Here is an 18,868-nt window from a genome sequence, read left to right on the forward strand (position 1 = left end):
AGATCATATTTAAAAAAAAAATTAGGTATAACAATATTAAAATAATTACAATATAAAAAAAACACAAACAAATATTGCACAGAATTGAAGGATTGCCATCTCTGATAAAGATGCATGGGAAGCTGCCTTCATTTTATTTATACAGATATATAAAATATCAGAGGTAATATTTTAAATGTCCGAGTATTTAGGTGAAAATCATTCATCTTAAACTTTGGAGCAGGGGTGGTCCAGTCTTCTCCGGAAAGGGCCGGTGTGGGCGCAGGTTTTCTTTCCAACTTAACGGAAGCCACACCCGGAGCCTATTGAAAGCCAAGCTCAACTGATTAAACAGGTGGAATCAGGTGCATCTCCGGCTTCATCGGAACGAAAACCTGCACCCACACCGGCCCCTTGCGGATAAGATTGGACGCCCCTGCTTTAGCGTGACGTGTGGAAGACTGACCTGATGAAGCCGCGGAATCTGCCCTGGAAGCCATTGTGGAAGCGGGAAGTGCGGACGCCTCGACCTCGGAAACGCCCCCCTCGCACGAACCCTCTGTCTGTGCTGCTGATGCCTGGCATGTTGGTGCGTTTCGGTAAGACCTGTGGCCAAAACACGCAACCAACAGGCCAACTTAATCTAGACACAACTGGATGCACGAGCTAAAAACCCCACGGGGAAGAATGTTTACCACATTAACACTCTTACCATACAACTCTGTCTTGTACCGCAGTGTATCGGGGTACCTGCTTACACCACCACATTTACAAACAGGGCGACGTGAAATGCCATAACTCGGATTTCGCTGTCGTTCTGGCACATCGTTATATTGCTAATTCTGAAGGCACTACATGACTCGTGACATTGACATGAGAGTTAGTGTATGATGTGAACGAGTACTGGATTAGAGTTCTACTCACTCAATTTTTTTATTTTTATTATTTATTTTTTTTTTTTACATATTGTAATTGTGTGTTCTGTGTAGGTATGAATGTGGTGTTACAACAATACAGCACGATACACGGGTATGGGAGAACACATTGATGATCGAACATCGAGTCAGTTTAGCAGTTTCTGTACTGAAGTACTGCGCGTGTTTTAAAGTCACCCAAAACTTTTGAAGACGTTTACCTAAAAACAAAAACACATCAAGAGAAAATGAACTGCTGAAAAACTCTCAGCTGATTCGTCGAGGGTCAAAGTCACGATCAGGTGAAGATAAGAAGCACTGCCGCGACAGAGCCTTTCCTTTACCCAAAAATCACAATACCTGATTATTTTCTCTGTCCTAGCACAAGCCTACATGTCTTGCTCCCTTCCAATGATAAACCAGCATTGCAGGTAGTGCACGTGCATTTCAGAACATAACATCATATTTTATGTAAGGAATATAAAAAAAAAAACCTAATGCATGCAGATTTTAAAAAACCTTATATAGAATCCCCGAGACATTTCACGCCATGAATGGCTGTAGAAGTTGGCATAGCAAAAATCAAATCAATCGATCAATGAGGTTACTTAAACAAAGCAGATCATTTTCCTATAACATCAGTGTTTTAATCCTCTTTCAACATAGACATTTAACAATTATAATCTTTTTATGAAAGACATGTCTTAGATGCGCCGTGTCCACTATTCACGTTCCCGCTGCTATAGAGACGTGTTCAGGAGCACATTATTATAACCTGTTGTTTGAATTACAACTGGAACTACTGTCAGAGCTACTGTTATCGAAAACATAAACACCTTCTGACCAATCAGATTTGAGAATACAACAGCGCTGTGAATTATACCCACCTGTATAAATAACACCAACCTGTCACATGTTCTACACCAACAGTTGACACAGTATTGTACAAACAAGTTAGCCAAAATGCCGTTTTTTTTACGAGTGTGAGGCCACAACTTCTCTGGGATGGGCAGGCTCAGAGGCCACGCCTCCACCCCTGGTTAAAATATCAACTCGGACCCAGTGGCTCTGATTAATCAAAACTTGTGTAGATATTAGCAGACTTCAGCGTCCAGAACGACTTCTGAACTACTCTGCATCTGATGCATGAAAAGGTCACACAAAGCATAATCGACGAATCAGATTCAGCTGCATGGAAACAAGCTTCCACACACTAGTCCCTTATTTACATACAATATGCATATGACACACCCCCGTTTACCTTCATATTCATCTCATTTAGATTAAATATGGCCTTAATTATGCCTTCAGAAGACAGCAGGTAGTTACATGAACTCAATTTATTTTACAATTGTTATGCATTTTTGAATGTGAATAGATTACATTTATTCTTTACAGATTGAATTATGAAAATTTATTATTTAACTTTTTATTTTATGAATAATATCCAAGTATGGCAGGTTTCCATCATGACCAAAAAAAAAAAAAAAAAAAGTATATTTCCTATAAAAATGATCACTCAGACTCTGAAAAGCAGACTAGTAAAAAATAAATAGATTGTGCCTGGCTTCTTTTAGTGTTCACATGAAATTATGTAATACCTTCAAAATGATATCAAAGTGTATTTAAATAGCTAAGGCATGTGGTTCATCTGCCCAAGAATACACATCCGGGTCAGGGCTTTGTGGAGCGCTTACGGTACGTAACTAGCTGATAAAGTACAGTACATGTTGGCACTAAATGCTATTATGTCCATTTAAGTGCGCTGTTTCTACACGTGCATGTGTGATCATGTTTACTAAGATATTTTCTAGTTCATTACTTATATTACTCCACTGCTATACTTACTGAGGACACCGATAACGGTTTTAAAATCAACTGAGAATCAAATCGAATGAGAGCAGCTCCACCAAAGCTGACACTGATGATTAAAAAAAAACTATTGGTGAAATTTCAGCCTGCTCACCTTAATGACGCGTCCTCTGAATAAGGTTTCATCCAGAGCCATGGCCATCCTCACCGACTCTCTATCAGAGAACTCGATGTATGCGAACCTAAAGAGAGCAGCAGAGCAATGTTGACTCCAACTATTTTTGATGCACTAACACAGACTGATATAATCTCGCCCTCACCCTTTCGGATGGCCAGTGAATTTGTCACACAGTATAGTGACCCTGTTCACGTGGCCACAGCCGTTAAAGTAGATCTCCAGCTCATCGGCAGTCGTCCCATAATCCACCTGTTTCCATTTAAAACAGAGCGAGTGATTACTAAGAGTACGCAATTATTTACATTCCAGGGGTGGCCTCACAGTGAATCTTACACAGAAAACACTTTATATGACACAGAGTCAAATATGATATGTATTACATGTAAACACATGATACAATTTAATTTTAGCTAAAAAAATTAAAATGAAAACACAGATGAATTAATCTGGCTTGTGTTGAAATATTCTTTTTGTTAGCTTTATGTTGGAAAAGTACTCTATTAGTTTTTGGAAAACATACGGTGCCTTTTAACTCATTCGTATGCCTAGCATGAAATTCGTCAGTTTCAGACACCCGCCGGTTAAGGAAAAAAGCTTGGAAAAGACTAGGATCGATATTTTTATTTATTTTTTTTTTTTGAGTCTGCGCCCGTGACGGTCTCAGATTCCTGTACTTGGCTGACGGGAGCGGAACCCAATGTGGTGTTCTGCTGTTGTAGCCGATCCACCTCAAAATTCAATGTTCTGTGCATGCTGAGATCCTTTTCTGCTCATCACGGCTCCTTCCTGGCTGCTCGATCCAATCTGGCCATTTTCCTCTGACCTCTCTCATCAACAAGGTTTTTCCACCCACAGAACTGTCGCTCACTCAGTGGTTTTTTTTTCTTTTTCAGTTTTCGCACCATTCCGTGTAAACTCTAAAGACTGTAAATCCCAGAAGATCAGCAGTTTCTCCATACTCCAACCAGTCCATCTGGTACCAATAATCAAAGCCACGATCAAACTCACAGAGATCACACTTTGTCTTCAATCAGATGACTGATGTGAACATTACCTTGAGGCTCTTGACCTTTATCTGCGTGATTTTGCATTGTGCTGCTTGCCACATAATTTGCCGATTAGATAACTTTAGGTGTTCCTAATAAAGAGGATGGTGAGCGTATTTTAAGTGATGATCGATTCTGGAGCCATGTTTCTTGTTTGGTGCTAAACGCATTTCATGAAGTGATACGATTGCTCAACATTTACGTACAGCCAACTGCTGCCATGATCAACAGTTATCGTCACTTTACTGGAATTTACTGAAATATGGAGGCACATGAACGAGCAGTACAGTAACCGTACATCAGAAGGCACACAAGTTGTTATACAACAAAATATTTACCACATGGCAGTTGGAAAGAAATCTTTCATAAAACATGGCTTACGTTCCCCACGTAGACGGATCTGGTGTCAGCGTCTACCCTCTCCTCGGGTGTCATACTGTAGAAAAGTCCTGATGACACACAGACGTCATATAATCAGATACAAGTGCATTCGAGACACTTGATCGAAAGCTGAACACACTAAACAGATCAGGCAGCTAAACATACACATCATAAATGATGAATAAACAATGTCAAGTCTAGCTAACAAAAAAAAAAAAAAGCTAACTTTTTATACAAATTCTTACTGCACATGTTTGCAAAAGTCAGAACACTTTGCATGCTGTATCCCTGTAAATTTATCAAGTTGTACGACCATGCTAAAAATTTATTTTTAAAAAAAATAATAATAAATGCAGTCAGCACCTTCCTTAACCAAACCCAACTTGGGAGCGCAGTACTGCCAGGGTTTGGGAAGTGATGACAATGCAGACGGGTTTAGCTGCCCGAGCTCACCTGTCTGTAGAGGGCCATAGGGAAACGGCTTGTCTGAACAGTACTGCGCTTCCCTCAGCTTCTCCTCCTCCTCTTCCTCCAGCTCCATCACCCGCGCCTTGATCGCCTCCAACTCCTGCAGCATAAAAGAGCAAACATGACAGCACTCTAGGCTCATATATCCAACACGTATTTTCCATATGCACGGAGCTCCCGTTTTGTCTTGTGCGCTGGAATCCGCGGAGTTTGGGTTTAGAAACCAAGGTGCAGAAACCTTTGTAGCTGGCTTCCAAGTAAGCAAACGAACGCACGCAGGCCTCACTGCGTGTTAGAAGTGACGCACCCTACCTAAAGATAACACTGGGGACAAAACATTGATTTATAACACTAACCGTCATCCAAGTGGGACAGGAAATGACTCAAAGTTCGCTGAACTGAAATCGATTCCCTAAACATGTAGCCAAACTGTCAAATTACACACGTTAACATACGTAACATCATATACGATTGCTTTAATTGCAGCGTTACAAATATTATTCAGTGGATAATTTGTGCAACTACGTTAACTGAGTCACTAGTTTTCCAGTATAGTTTTCATTTCAAACCTTGGGTAGAATCATACATTAAATCATGAGCAAATCTTATCCAATATGACAAAAATGGCATGTAATATTACAACAGTCAGCTACACTAAAGTTTGGTTCTTTTTATAGGTTACAGCCAGTCAAAGCCAAACTCCTCAAGTCCTAAAGCACATCAGCAAACCTTGGTTCTCTAACGGGATGTAGGAAGGCCTACACCAGTCTGGTCTGATGTTCTCCAGTCTGCTGGTGACCTTGCGGGAACAGTTTACTACTGATTCACTGGCTCGAGCAGACACGGTGATGATTATTCACATCCGTAATTATCCTAATACTCAAACCTTTTCGCAAGGAAACAGGAAAGTCCTCATACACACATCATTTGTGGTTATCAGGGTAGAAATGGAAACTATTTTATCAACATAGAACTCAATAAACACAGACTAAACATGGCCTAGATTTGTAACTGAACCAAGAATGATGGACTGCTGGTGGAAAGAAAGAAAAAAAAGTTACATAATAAAACAGGAAAATGCTTCCTGGAAACAATTAGGCTAATTTCTAATCAAGTGAAACAGCATTGTTTTGTTTTCCAGCAGAGAAAAGCAGGTGCTGTGTGAGGAGGGAAACAAACTACCTGAAAGCGTTCATTATATTGTGTTTTGTTTTTTTTTTTTTGTTTTTTGTGGTAATATAACATTTAAAAAAAAGAGAAGAAATTAATAAATAAAGGAAGGTATTTATATGATAAAAGGGTTATATTTCCATTCACATCGGTTCCTTTGAGAATAAAGATAATAAACTTACCGGGTCCTCAGTAAACTGACTTCCGGAGTTGGGAGCTCCTTTAATGTCGTAGATTTGCTCCGCCATGTTAGCTAGTTAGTTAGTTAGTTAGTTAGTTAATCATACCACCTTCAGCCTGCTTCATCAGTCTAAACCTCCCAGAATAAGCCTTCTTATTACACCAATCATCAAACACACCGACCGAGTGAGAAATGAAGAAACTGTAACACTAACCAAAGATTCCTCACGTCTAAAGTCAAAGGAGGAAAGACCACGCCCAAACCTGCACCCTAAACTACTTAATAGGGGTCAGAGGTTACCGCGGGCGCGTCCCGAATCCAACAATGCAGTACTAATTAATATGAACGCAGTATGTAGTTTGCGGTTTGGGACGCAGCCCGAGAGAGTCTACAGAGAAGATGGAGGCGGTTCACTTTAATGAGCTCACCTGCAGACCAGCTGCCTGAAAATACACACACATCTCTACTCCAAACATTCCTGCTCAGATTGTAGGCCTCGTTCCAAACGAAGAACGTGTCTGTAACCATAATACAATTCATTAAATAACTGAAGAAGATTTAAAAAAAAAAAAAAAAAAAAGACCCGGATGAAACGTCAGCTCTTCGTTAAAGTCGGGGCAGAGTGGGCGTGGCTTTCTGAAGACTTCAAACTTTAAATGACAGATTTAGTCGTGGTACACTTTTACTCACTTCATGAATTGATACCCACTTTATCACTATTAAAAGGTAGTTGCAGAGCCTATATTATTATTTCCTCTTATACCATGGCACTTTTGACTTGTCGATTCTCATTGGTCAGAAGGTGTTGATTAATTTCCTGTAACAAGCAGCTCTGAGATTAATGCCTCCTGTAATTCAAGATTCACAGATTTACCCCAGTGTGCTCATTCTGGATCCTTTGTAGAGTAACAGCTCATGCACAGGGGACTTGTATGGAACAGTTGATGCTCCACATCATCTAAATTTCGAATCGTCTAGTCGTCGGCGTGATGAAGCTTTCTATAGGAGATATTTATTTAACATTTTTGGTGGAAGGAGTCTCCAGTGTCAGTAAATTTTTCTGGAGACCTTGCACTTTCTGGTTTCTTGGTAACATACCAAGCTGCATTTTTTTTTTGTCTTCTTCTAACTTCAAGTTAATAATTGCTAAAAATAATAATAATAATAATAATAATAATAATAATAATAATAAGAGGAGGAAGAAGAAGAAGTAGAATTGCTTCTCACTTAAAATATCATGTCATCTGGGGATAATGAAAGTAAAATACTAAATATTAATTGAATGGATTCTTGATTGGATAATTAACTATACTGATTTAATGCATTGTTTCCTAGATTCTATGTTTGAAGTTTTATATATATATATATATATATATATATATATATATATATATATATATATATGTGTGTGTGTGTGTGTATATGTATATATATATATATATATATATATATATATATATATATATATATATATGTATATGTGTGTGTGTGTGTGTGTGTGTGTGTATGTAGGTCATGTGTGTGCGGAGTTTGCATGTTCTCCCCGTGCTGTGGGGGTTTCCTCCGGGTACTCCGGTTTCCTCCCCCAATCCAAAGACATGCCTGGTAGGCTGATTGGCATTTCCAAATTGTCCGTAGTGTGTGAATGTGTGTGTGTGATTGTGCCCTGTGATGAGTTAGCACCCCGTCCAGGGTGTCCCCAACCTTGTGTCCCGAGTTCCCTGGGATAGGCTCCAGGCTGTCTGTGACCCTGTGTAGGATCAGTGGTATGGAAGATGGAGTTTGTTGGATGGATAGATGGATTGGTGTTCAGCTGCAAGTTTTGTTCATGTTTATAGATTACAGTACGTCATATTGTCCTATACAATATCAGCATACATAAATGATACAGAAATGATTTTGCCCGAGATATACTTAAATGTAACCACATATCATCAGCTACAGAGTGGCATGGTAGTGCAGCGGGTAGCATCCTCCTAGCGTTCTCCCTGTGTGGTTTCCATGTGGGTTTCCTCCAGGTGCTGTTTTCCTGCCCCCTCCCATAAACATGGCGGTAGGTGAACTGGCTATGCTCAATTGCCCTAGATGTGAATGAGTTTATGAATGTGTGTGCGTGTGTGTGTGCGCCCTGTGATGGGTGTATTCCTGCCTCGTGCCCAGTGTTCCCAGGACAGGCTGCAGATCCACTCCAGATCCATGCTCTACAGATCTTACAGAAGAATGCATGACTGAAACTTTATTTGCGTTAACGAAACTTTTACCTTTGTACAACAAACATTAGTGTTCGTTTCAGTCGGTGATCGGTAACATAACTCTGCAGCACAGCTGAGAACAGAATGATTACCTCAAGGGAGACTTAATTGAAGTAAGTGGATCCCGAAGAGTAAATAGCAGGTTATAACTCTCACACAAGGCCCTAGTCATTTCATTCCAGTTCCCATGTAAGTATCTGGGGACAAAACATCATGCATGATCACCCAGGAAATGAAGGACACACCGCAAGCGATGTTTCGTATTTCGCTGTCTTTTTTAATTACACAGATACATATCTCAACACAGACAATAACCTGATTTAGAATGTTTACAGCGTCACATATCCAACGAAGCGCACAGTAAAGGGGTAGAGGGGGCAGCAAAAAGGGGGAGGAGAGCATGCAAGAAAGAAATCAAAACTTCTCCTGGCACAGTTCACTTCATCTAGAGACTGATAACAGGAAGAAGAAGAAGAAGAAGAAGAAAAAAAAGTTCTTCATCACACCAACCTTTTCCTACAGAAACAACGTTCTCTTTTCTGTAACAATGTATTGCACAATACAGTAAATAATGCTTCCCTAAACATGTCAAACCAAGCCTTCATCTTTAGGTATCTTTACCAAAAAAAAAAAAAAAAAAAATGTCTCTAGCTATTTTAGCGTTAGGGAGATCAAGCGTCCACTCCAGCTCTGCTAACGATAGCATTCTCAGTCTCATTAGTGTGAGGTTTACATTACAACAGGATGAGCTATGGATGTCCACAAAGGGTCTCTGGTATAGAGTCCAAAAAGCTCCTGATCACATGCACTTCCCCTAGCAAAACATTCCACCTATACCCTTCATGGATGGCATAATTAAAGTAAAAAAAAAAAAGAAGAAGAAAAAAAAGCTATCATCAAATATCTCATTTTAAATATATATGTAACGCTAATTTTACCACTGTTTGAGATTTAGGCCTACAGAGCTCGTGTGACTTTCTAGGTTTGTGTTAAGGTTTTCCGACGGACATGCCATCAGAAATTTTTAGCCCCGAATGTCTCACAGCCTCGACCCCTTCACAAATCCACTCAGAGAAGCCGTGCCTCCCGCTGCGCCCAAGAAAACACAGATATATATATATATATATATACAATCAGTGGAAGATCCATCAGCAAGCTCTTCCTTTTTGGTTCAACTTTGGTTGGAGACACAACGGGACACAAATTCGATCACAAACCGCACAGGGCCTCATATGAACGAAATGTGAGCTAAACGGACATGCAAAGCACACAGAAGGAGTGAGAGATGTGCGTGTGTATCCTCTGCCTTCGTTTTGCTTGTGGTATCGGATTAAAGCTCTGGAATATTCAAGTAGTTTGCACAGCGAGATCATGAATAGGAAGCCTTTGTCTCTCAAGCACACACTCAAGCCGCGCAGCGAGGTTGGCCGATGCTAGACATGTGCCCGTTTTTCATATCATGATAACTGCCTAAGTTTTGTCGCTATTTACAACTTCTGTAAGGCTTACTGATACGTTCAAACGACCACACGGTCACCCGGACCTATCGACGGTGAATCTTCACAGGCTTCAAATTTGGCAGACGGATCATTATTTCTCTCGTTAGCTTTACAGATTTGTTAAAAATTTTTTAAAAAACTGCCACGAGTTCTGTCTACATCGGGCGCTTCCTGAATATTCTGCGTGCACACAATAACAATATAAAACACGTTGAATATGACTCTATATACACAATATAGGCACATGCCTAGCTGTGGCTTTGTACTTTCAGCACCAGGCCGTTCTGTTGAGTATGCCGTCTTGTGCTTGGAGTGTGTGGTTATTTCCATCACTTTGGTTCAGGGGCTTTAGTTCGCACTAGCTCATGTTCAAAAAGGCTGCGATTAACCAGCATACAGAGGTGCTTTGGTCTGTTATTTTGGATTACTATGGGATATGTTACTATGCTGAATGTTTAAATAAAACTCAACCAAACTGTTTATAAAATATAGCACGACTTCAGCTATGTTCAGACAGACAGGTCAAATCCAATTCTCCGACATGTCTGATTTGTTCAGGAAAACTAAAATAAAACACGTAAACAACACCCCCCCCCCCCCCCAATCCAAATCAGACTTAAGCCACATTTGTAAGTAATTTCAAATCTGATTGGATTTCTGGAACTGTTCCTAGTTTGCTTCCACAGGGTGTCCCAAAAGTCTCCATACAAAGGGGAAATGAAAATATTTTAGCTAACTGTCTTCCAAAGTTTTTAGTAAATATACATACATACATATATATATATATATATATATACATATATATATATACATATATATATATATATATATATATATATATAATATATATATATATATGCCATACACACACACACACATTATATATATATATATATATATATATATATATATATATATATATATATATATATATATATATATATATATATTAGTCTTTAAGAATGCTTTAGAGAATGAAATCATTCTCATGGCTGGATCAGGAAGCTGTCTCAAGGTTGCGATGGACTTGAACAGGAAACATGGCGAAGTGGACATCCACGATCATCAACCGACGTGGTGCTGGCAAATATAGTCCCCTATGTATGGAGACTTTTGGGACACCCTGTAGTTTCCAGTTGTCTCTAATTGGTCCAGTCGAATCGGATGCTATGTGTGTCTTCCGTCGTTTGGCACACATCTTAATGAAATGTGTTAAGATCAGCATGCACCGTCGTCTGCATCGTCACTACGGCAACTAATGGCGCAAATGTGGCGACGGCCCAAACGATACAAATTTGATTCGATCGTTTGTAACTTACAATGCTGACCTTCAGATTTGCCGTGCTGTGTGAACAAAGCCTTTCATTCCTCTTGGTCTTAAAACCCAACCTCATATCTCTGTCTAAACCCTAAAATAACATATGCAGGCTGAATGTAAATTGCTTCTTCATATGGCGGGCGGGTCTGCATGTCTGCTAGTGGCACGGCTCTCTGAGCGCACGTACGATCTCACGCTCTTGGACAGGAGGTAGCTGACGAGGAGACGAAAGGCCGAGGACGAACAACCGGGGGGACGAGAGCCACACACGGCTCTGTAGTTCCGCTTCGTCATACACATGTGTAAAAGCTTTACATATCCACTGAATAGGTGAAAGACTTCATATATTAATTTCGAAATAAGAAAATAGATCATTCAATTCATATTCAATGCACTGTATTTTAAATTAAAGGAGCCGACATGAAAAAAAAAAGAGAAAGAAAAAGCGCTAAATAGGACAAGACACTAAGCAGGAAACCTTCAAGTTTGGTCCGTATTAGAGGTATGGCATGTGGACAGGACGTCTGAGTGCACAAAATGTTTCTTCCTGTTCAGTCGACTCGGTTTGGAGTGCATTTCAACCAACAGTTCTTTCAGGGTGACGGACTCACTTTATTCATAAGGGCTTTTTATCATTTTGGGCATCATTATATGACCCTTTATTTAAAAAAAACCAAAAAAACAAAAAAACTTCCCACACGCTTTAGTGCGTTAACAGGACTCCAACACTTCTGGAGAGAAAGCTGACGACTTCTTCAGGGAAAACCATAGCAATGTACCGCAGTATAGACAACAAACAAAAAGTGTTAAGTTTGACTCTGGTGTCAGATTTGGACCACGACTACGCCGGAGGTTAGTTCAGTGAGAAAGCGTGCAACGTTTCACACGGTTGCTCTGAAATCAACAGGAAGTGACTTGGAAGCCTGCCATCAGCATCATGGTTTAACAAGATTGCGTTCGTGAACACGCTTCGATTCGATTCGCACCGCTTCTCTTTCAACCCCTCTGGCGATAAACTGTACAAGCAGTGATGAGTCACCAACTCTGACATTCACCTCCCCGGTTTCACCTACGCAGCTCCTGATTTTGCAGAAGCAGCAAATTTTACAAGCTGCTCCTCTAAAGCCAAGTTAACATTAGGTAAAATATTGTCATAAGGTCATGTGACCGGCAGATCAAATTGAACTTAAGCCCCGCCCTCACTGACCCACGAACGGCCGTGACTCGGCAAAATCAGGACTCGCTGTCTTCTACATCTATAGATTACACAATATACAGAGTAAAACAGACGGGGGCGGGGGTGGGGGGAAGGGGGGCTGAATGCATGGGTTTTGAATGAGTAATTACAATTGCTTTGATTTGGAAAGGAAAAGAACTGAGAGAATTATTTGTAGACATTATACTTTCTGTTATTTGGCAAACACGTTTTTCTTCTTTTTTTTTTTGTTTTTTTTTTTGGACCTCTTACTTTTAAATACTATATACATTCACATTAAGTTATGGTTGTTATTTTAAATAGATTTATATGTAGATTTATATTATAAGGTACCCTAAGGGTGGTTTCTGAGGTTCCGTTCAGTAGCTGAATTCTCTTCTCATATTGCACCTCCGTCCTCTCGCTGTCTCAAAACACGAGTGATATAAAATACACCGAGGAGTTTCTACTCTACGGATTTCTCCCCTCAGAACGTCTTTACATGTCTGGCCTAAACTGAAAACAAAGAAAAAAAGAGGAAGAAGAAGAAGAAGAAGAAGAAGAAGAAAAAAAAGTCAGGCAGTACAGGGAGACATCAGAGACAGAGACATCGAGAACCAGAAAGCAGTATCTACATGTTTGATCCCTTTTAGATATCTGCTCAGACGTTTGGGTGGGGGGGGGGACGAGGGGGGGGGCGGGTAGCAGACAAAGGGACAAGTAGGCAGGAGGTAGAGCAAAAACAGAGAGAAAGAGAGAGATAGAGATAGATATATAGAAGAGAAATCGAGTCCACACTGCTTTTTATGAGACAGTTTTTTTTTTGTTTTTTTTAGCAGTCTGCTCTTCATGCTTTGGAAAAACGAAGGAGAGTGAAAATTACAGCTCGGTGTTTAAATTTGGGAGAGTTTTAGAAAAAAAAACAAACAAACGTAGAATTGCTTCAAAAGGCTTGTCCTTGGAGTGCGATCCTCGCACGGACGTTCTCGGTTCTTATTGAGGGTTTTGAAGGGTTGTTTTTTTTTTTTGGCATTTGCGGTGCCAATTTTCTTCCGAGGCCAAAAGCGCGTTCATTTCCATACATCGTTTGGTCCACTCGTCCTTACTTTTTCTCTCCGCCTGCATGTCTTTTTTTTTTGCTTTTAGCAGAGGCGGATAGCATGTCACTTCACCGTGATCCTTGGGGTTGGAGCAGGGGATTGTGGGTAACTGAGCCAGGGAGGGAAGGAGGGGGGCACAGTGAGAGGAGGAAGGCAGGGATTGAATTTGTTCCTTTTTTCCTTGCTGCCTCTCCACAGAAACCAGACTTGGGTTTGAGGAGGTTTTGCGTCGTTCGCGTTTGGTTACAAGACGAGTGCTTCTCCATGAAACTTTGGCAGTGTATTAAAAAGGTTTGGATCATGTTTTTGTCTCTTTTAGTTTATTTTATTTGGGTTCGCATCAGAACAGAGAGGTGAGTCCGGTGTAGGTTTTTCTTGGCTCGCTAGCAAGGTAGTTATCATGTCTTTATTCTTTTCATTCTTACTATTATTATTATTATTATTATTATTAGTATCATTATTTTTGGATTTATTTGTTAAAGCCAAAAAACAAACCGGTGAAAGAAGATCGTTCATGGTTTGAGGAGCGGAGCGCTGGGATGTGAGGGGAAGTCTGTCGACCCTCCGTAAAAATCCCAGACAGGACAGAAGGGCAAAAGTATGAAGGAGGACTCTAATGCCTGTTAGATGTATTCAAGCTTCTCTAAAAATCTCTGTGGAAGAGGACGGAGTGTGTCAGGTGTAAACTGCGTCCATGCGTGCTGGGCCGACCATATATATATATATATATATATATATATATATATATATATATATATACATATACATATACATATACAGGGCTTAAATTATTCATAAAGCCAAGCTTGAATTTATTACTTGCTGCCTTATTTTTAATAAGACATGGGTAAAATCGCTGACTGCGTCCTCAGTAAATCAAACCCTTTCAAATGTTAATAAATAGAGAGCTAGGGTTAAATGGGAGCTTCAGGTAGTTGAGAAGAAGTGAGGAACTCGTAGAGGTGGGAAGAAGTGCGAGGATTAGTGGTGAACATTTCTCATCTTCTTTTGGGTGCAGGTGCAGCAGCAGCGTTAGCGGTAGCAGTGAGTGCGCTCAGACTGAGGGTCGGAGGTCAGCGGGAGGAGGAGTCCAGCAGGGCAGGTGTGGCAGGGGTGGTGGAACGCGACACACTGCTGGAGCTGGCGCTGCTGTCTTTGGGGCTTCCTCCGCCGCCAGCGTGCCCAACCAGGGACAGAGGGCCCGGAGCGGTGCTGTCCGAGTGTGTGGGCGGAGCGCTGGAAGAGGACGAGGAGGAGGAAGAAGAGGAGGAGGACGACGAAGAGGAAGGAGTTCCCAGAGGAACGCTGCTGCCTCCGGGTAGCCCCTGTAGCGTCTGGCCGCACACGTGGTGGTGTTTCTCCCAGTCCTTGTGCTGGCAGAAGGAGCCGCAGTACCGCGCTGTGTTACAGCCGCTGCACGTCTCGCTCGCCTTGCGGCCGCAGTTCCAGCAGCTCTGTGATAACGGAGTAAAGTAATGTGTTAGCAAAGCACATCCAGTACATTACCGCCTTAACAGCTCTGTCTTTCCCAAAGTAACCACACGGTTCCATCAATGTTCTACAGTCAGGCCTCTTTTGTAAGTTCTAGCAGGGGGTTGGGTCATGTTTAAGCTCATTACCCTTCTGTCAACTTGAATCCAACTGCATTTTTTTTTTTTTTTTTTTTTTTACATAAAACTAAAACTAGTGCACATTTTAAGTGTACCTGGGTTCTTGAAAGTGTAGAAACAAAAAGTCAATAATTACACAGATAAGTAAGGGATAATCCACGGCTAGGGGTGTATAACATATTAAGGTTAATTCATTCAAATTGTGTAACGCACACCTGGCCGCGGATTATCGCGCTTATACCGCGGTCACCTGCCAGCGCTGACAAGTTAGAGCCGTCATTGATGTTTGCAGGGCACAGTTTGACTGAAAAGATAAGAATAACGGTTCATTTTCCTTAGTTATTTTATATAGCTCTAGAATTCTGCCCGCTCTAAATCATACGCATAAAAAAAGTAGTGCAATAAGATTACATTTCTTTAAATGAATTATAATAAATAGTTATTAGAGAGAGAGAGAGAGAGAGAGAGAGTGAATCACCTGCGTCTCTGCTGCGTCTACTAATAATGAAGCTGCGAGTTTAACTACTGTATGCAACTGTAACCGTATGTTACTATGGTTACCATTGTTTGTAGGCAGCGCATTTATTTACAACGGTGATTAAACTGACTGGAACTACCTGTTCACACACCTTCCAGCCAATCAGAATCGAGTATTCAGACAGACCACGGTATAAATAAATGTAATTACGTGTTAATATTTCATTAGCTGGAGTAAATGTATAAACATATGTGCCGCAATTACAAATTTTGGGCTCCTTGGCTACACAAAGTTTGAGAAGCGTTTTTAATTTAAAGAAACATAACTCAAATAGCTGCATCCCTCGCCGTCATGGAGTTTGTACCCTTGGCATTAAGAGAGAATGTGGAGGAGTGGAAGACTCTCAGAGATCGAGGGGAATGAAGTGAGCGTGTGATGGAGAGAGTCTCTGTGAGTGTTAGATGCCGCCTTCATCTAACACACACTTACAGAGACGCTCTTCATCGCACATGAGTGTATGAGCTATTTTGAGGACAGTGGAGAGTGTGAGTGGTCATGCTGTGTGAAGTGGGTGCAGGTAGCTATGATCTACAGGCAGGAAGTGCCCCAGTGGGGCCCAGCTGATTGTGTGAGTGTGTGTGAAAGAGAGAGAGAGAGAGAGAGAGGGAGAGAGAGAGAATGAGACGCACCTCGCTGGAGTCCTCTTGCTGGTTGATGACGGACAGCGCGTCCTCCGAGGCCTGTCTCTTGGCCTCCGCTAGTGCTCTCTCCATCTTGGAGCGTTCGGCTGAGATCATCTCGTGAGCTTTCCTCTCGGCGTCAGACACGGCCTTCTGCAGCTCAGACATGGCCTGCCTCTTCACCTCGTTCACGGCCTCCTCTGAGGTGCGGAAAAAGACGTGCAGGAAAAGACAGATTAGCCCCTGCAGATATCTCCTCCACCGAGCCCCCCCTCCCCCGCCCATTCCTTATTGAGACCATATGAGCTCTCTGCTTGTTTTAGCATTCTGAACAGATGTACATCATCCAAGATTTAAACCATTAGAAAAAGTCGCCTTAAAAAATTCATCAGGTTATAATTCTCCCTGCACTGACAACATCAGATGTTTCCAGACTTACTCACTTTGTTCACAAACTTGTCCATTAACCGAATTTTCGTTGGTGAGTGATCCCAATCCCCGACTCACCCCCCTCCCCACCCGGAGGGCTGAGAGGGAACTCCCACATTGAGAACACAAAACTCAGATGAGACCCAGAAGCGAGGAGGCGGTGCTCTGTGGCGTCCTCTGTTCTACAAACGCCACTGTGTGTGAGTGAGTGGTGCGTGTGCGCGTTTTTTTTTAGGACAGGCAGGTGTGTTCGGATGCGCGTGGTCGAAAATAGAAGCCTGGCTCATTAGGGCCGCGCACATCACTGTTCGCGGCCGTGATAATCGCTCTCCTGCTCCCCAGCCGCTCCTCATTTACACACGCTAGGCCTTATTTTAGCTCGGAGAGAAACGACCTCGTGTGTAGGAGGCGTTACGGTGGACGGCTGTGAACGAGTGCGATGAGGGTGTGCTTCTTAACGCGGTCACTGAACACATAATACCAACGTTTCCCGACTCGAAGACGCACTTATTTACCCTTGAGCAGGTGCTGGATTAGCGTCATTGTAATGCGCCCCTTTTGTACAGGAAGTCTGTTACTCCTGCAGTTACTTGTAACTTCATCGCATCTTATTCAATCCGGCAGACGTCAACTTGATGCAAACGGGTCCATCCAATGCACTGTGTTTAGCCAATCAGGCGAGAGGTAGACGCGTGTTTGTCGTGAGTGACGTTAAAAACCAAGCACTTTAAAAAAAAAAAACACATGCTCATCGTTATCGTTTGTATTTGTTTTTATTTTTTATTTACCAGTCCGTACAAGATTTTTTTGTGACTGTTGCGGCCAAAAATGCGGCCAAAAATGTTTTTTGCGGAAAACTATTGGAATTGGCGAAATTGCAATCGCATGAAATTTCACTTCCACGGTGAGGTTTGTTGGTAAATGAGACCATTTTAGCTGTACTCATGTTTGACGCACGTGAATCGAAGGCGATTGGCTGAATGCGCGTTGTCCTGACACATCACGTCACGTGACGCATGATTTTGCACAACTGCAAGCTCCTCCGAATACCGCGGAGTTTACTTTTGTTTTTTGTTCATTCCAAAAACGCCAAATCCTGCGGGGACTGATTTACACTGTATGTTTTATTACAAAATATTAACCGTATGACACGTCTCGGGTTACGTGATAAAGCCAGCAAGGTAGCTTGCGAGTGGGATGAAGCAAACAAGCTACCCAAGTGAAATAAAATGGATTCAGGCACCTTTACGGTTTATTGTTATTTCCATTCTAAGCTTTAACACAACATCAGATGAATCTACAGATTAGCATGGCAGATTTTTTTTTTTTTATGTCTCCAAAAACAGTGTCTATCTTATTAAATACCGTGTGAAAATATGGCGCATACATATGTACAGACAGGAGATGCATAAAAAACGCTTAAATAAACGAGTCAAAGAACATAATGAGTGCAGATGCTATATTGCATGAACCAATCAAGTAATTACCATCCTATTGTTCTGTGTGGCATGTACACAAAATGCTAAACAGACCCAGATGATGTAATTTTTGGATCGATATGAAAGGTGACTTTGAATGAGGGGTAATTATTGGAGCAGAAAGACTGTGTCTCAATAAGAAGAGTGACTACAGTGATGTATATACAGTACAGGTACCTGTGTGCTGTGGCCATAAACACTAGTCTAATTATACATACTCATCATATCCCATTCAATATCCTGCCCCTAGTCTTCACACTGATTTTCACATCTGTGTGTGTGTGTGTGTGTGTGTGTGTACCACAGCTGTCTCAGCTACTTATTATACTGTTCGTTACTGTTCGTCCTCTCCACACATCTACGTGCACATCTCTCCATTTTTCATCCTGTCTCTACCTTCATCTGTTGTTGTTGTTGTTTACCCCCCCCCCCCCCCCCCCACTCTGTATCAGCGAGAACCATGAGACAGAGTGATCAGACTCGGCACATGCGCCACCAAGATTAGTTTGCAAGTTTAATTAATTTTTATCAAGGAGACTCCGGAGCAGATGCAGCAATTAGAAAGTAATAGAACACGGCGGGACGACCAGTTTTAACGTTTTAATCCCACTGGGATCTAGAAAGATCTTTTTTGGTCTCTCCTGGAATCAGGTTCATCCCTTACTGTACCAAAAAAATGGTTTTACATTCAACAGGCAGC

At 41.5% G+C, this 18,868-nt stretch overlaps 2 protein-coding genes across 5 annotated transcripts in view; both read right to left on the reverse strand.

Annotated features, from left to right (window-relative positions):
• galns (galactosamine (N-acetyl)-6-sulfatase) overlaps window positions 1-7,149 on the reverse strand; it is a 63,887-nt gene extending 56,738 nt beyond the window's left edge. The window contains exons 1-5 of one of the 2 annotated variants that reach the window (XM_053616851.1): window positions 6,131-7,149; window positions 4,764-4,878; window positions 4,311-4,378; window positions 3,026-3,132; window positions 2,860-2,947 (exon numbers count right to left, since the gene is read on the reverse strand). In XM_053616851.1, the coding sequence (XP_053472826.1) occupies window positions 2,860-2,947; window positions 3,026-3,132; window positions 4,311-4,378; window positions 4,764-4,878; window positions 6,131-6,196 (444 nt within the window). In that variant the 5' untranslated portion in view covers window positions 6,197-7,149. The remainder of the gene's footprint in view (window positions 1-2,859; window positions 2,948-3,025; window positions 3,133-4,310; window positions 4,379-4,763; window positions 4,879-6,130) is intronic. The other variant, XM_053616850.1, reaches the window with a different exon arrangement.
• A 7,129-nt stretch (window positions 7,150-14,278) lies between these two features.
• cbfa2t3 (CBFA2/RUNX1 partner transcriptional co-repressor 3) overlaps window positions 14,279-18,868 on the reverse strand; it is a 54,887-nt gene continuing 50,297 nt past the window's right edge. For all 3 annotated transcript variants that reach the window (XM_053616845.1, XM_053616844.1, XM_053616846.1), the window contains 2 exons: window positions 16,271-16,461; window positions 14,279-14,947 (listed from right to left, as the gene is read on the reverse strand). In XM_053616845.1, coding sequence (XP_053472820.1) covers window positions 14,567-14,947; window positions 16,271-16,461 — 572 coding nt within the window. In that variant the 3' untranslated portion in view covers window positions 14,279-14,566. The remainder of the gene's footprint in view (window positions 14,948-16,270; window positions 16,462-18,868) is intronic.

The sequence above is a fragment of the Ictalurus furcatus genome, chromosome 27 (assembly GCF_023375685.1).
Source record: "Ictalurus furcatus strain D&B chromosome 27, Billie_1.0, whole genome shotgun sequence".
NCBI classification, from domain to species: Eukaryota; Metazoa; Chordata; class Actinopteri; order Siluriformes; family Ictaluridae; genus Ictalurus; species Ictalurus furcatus.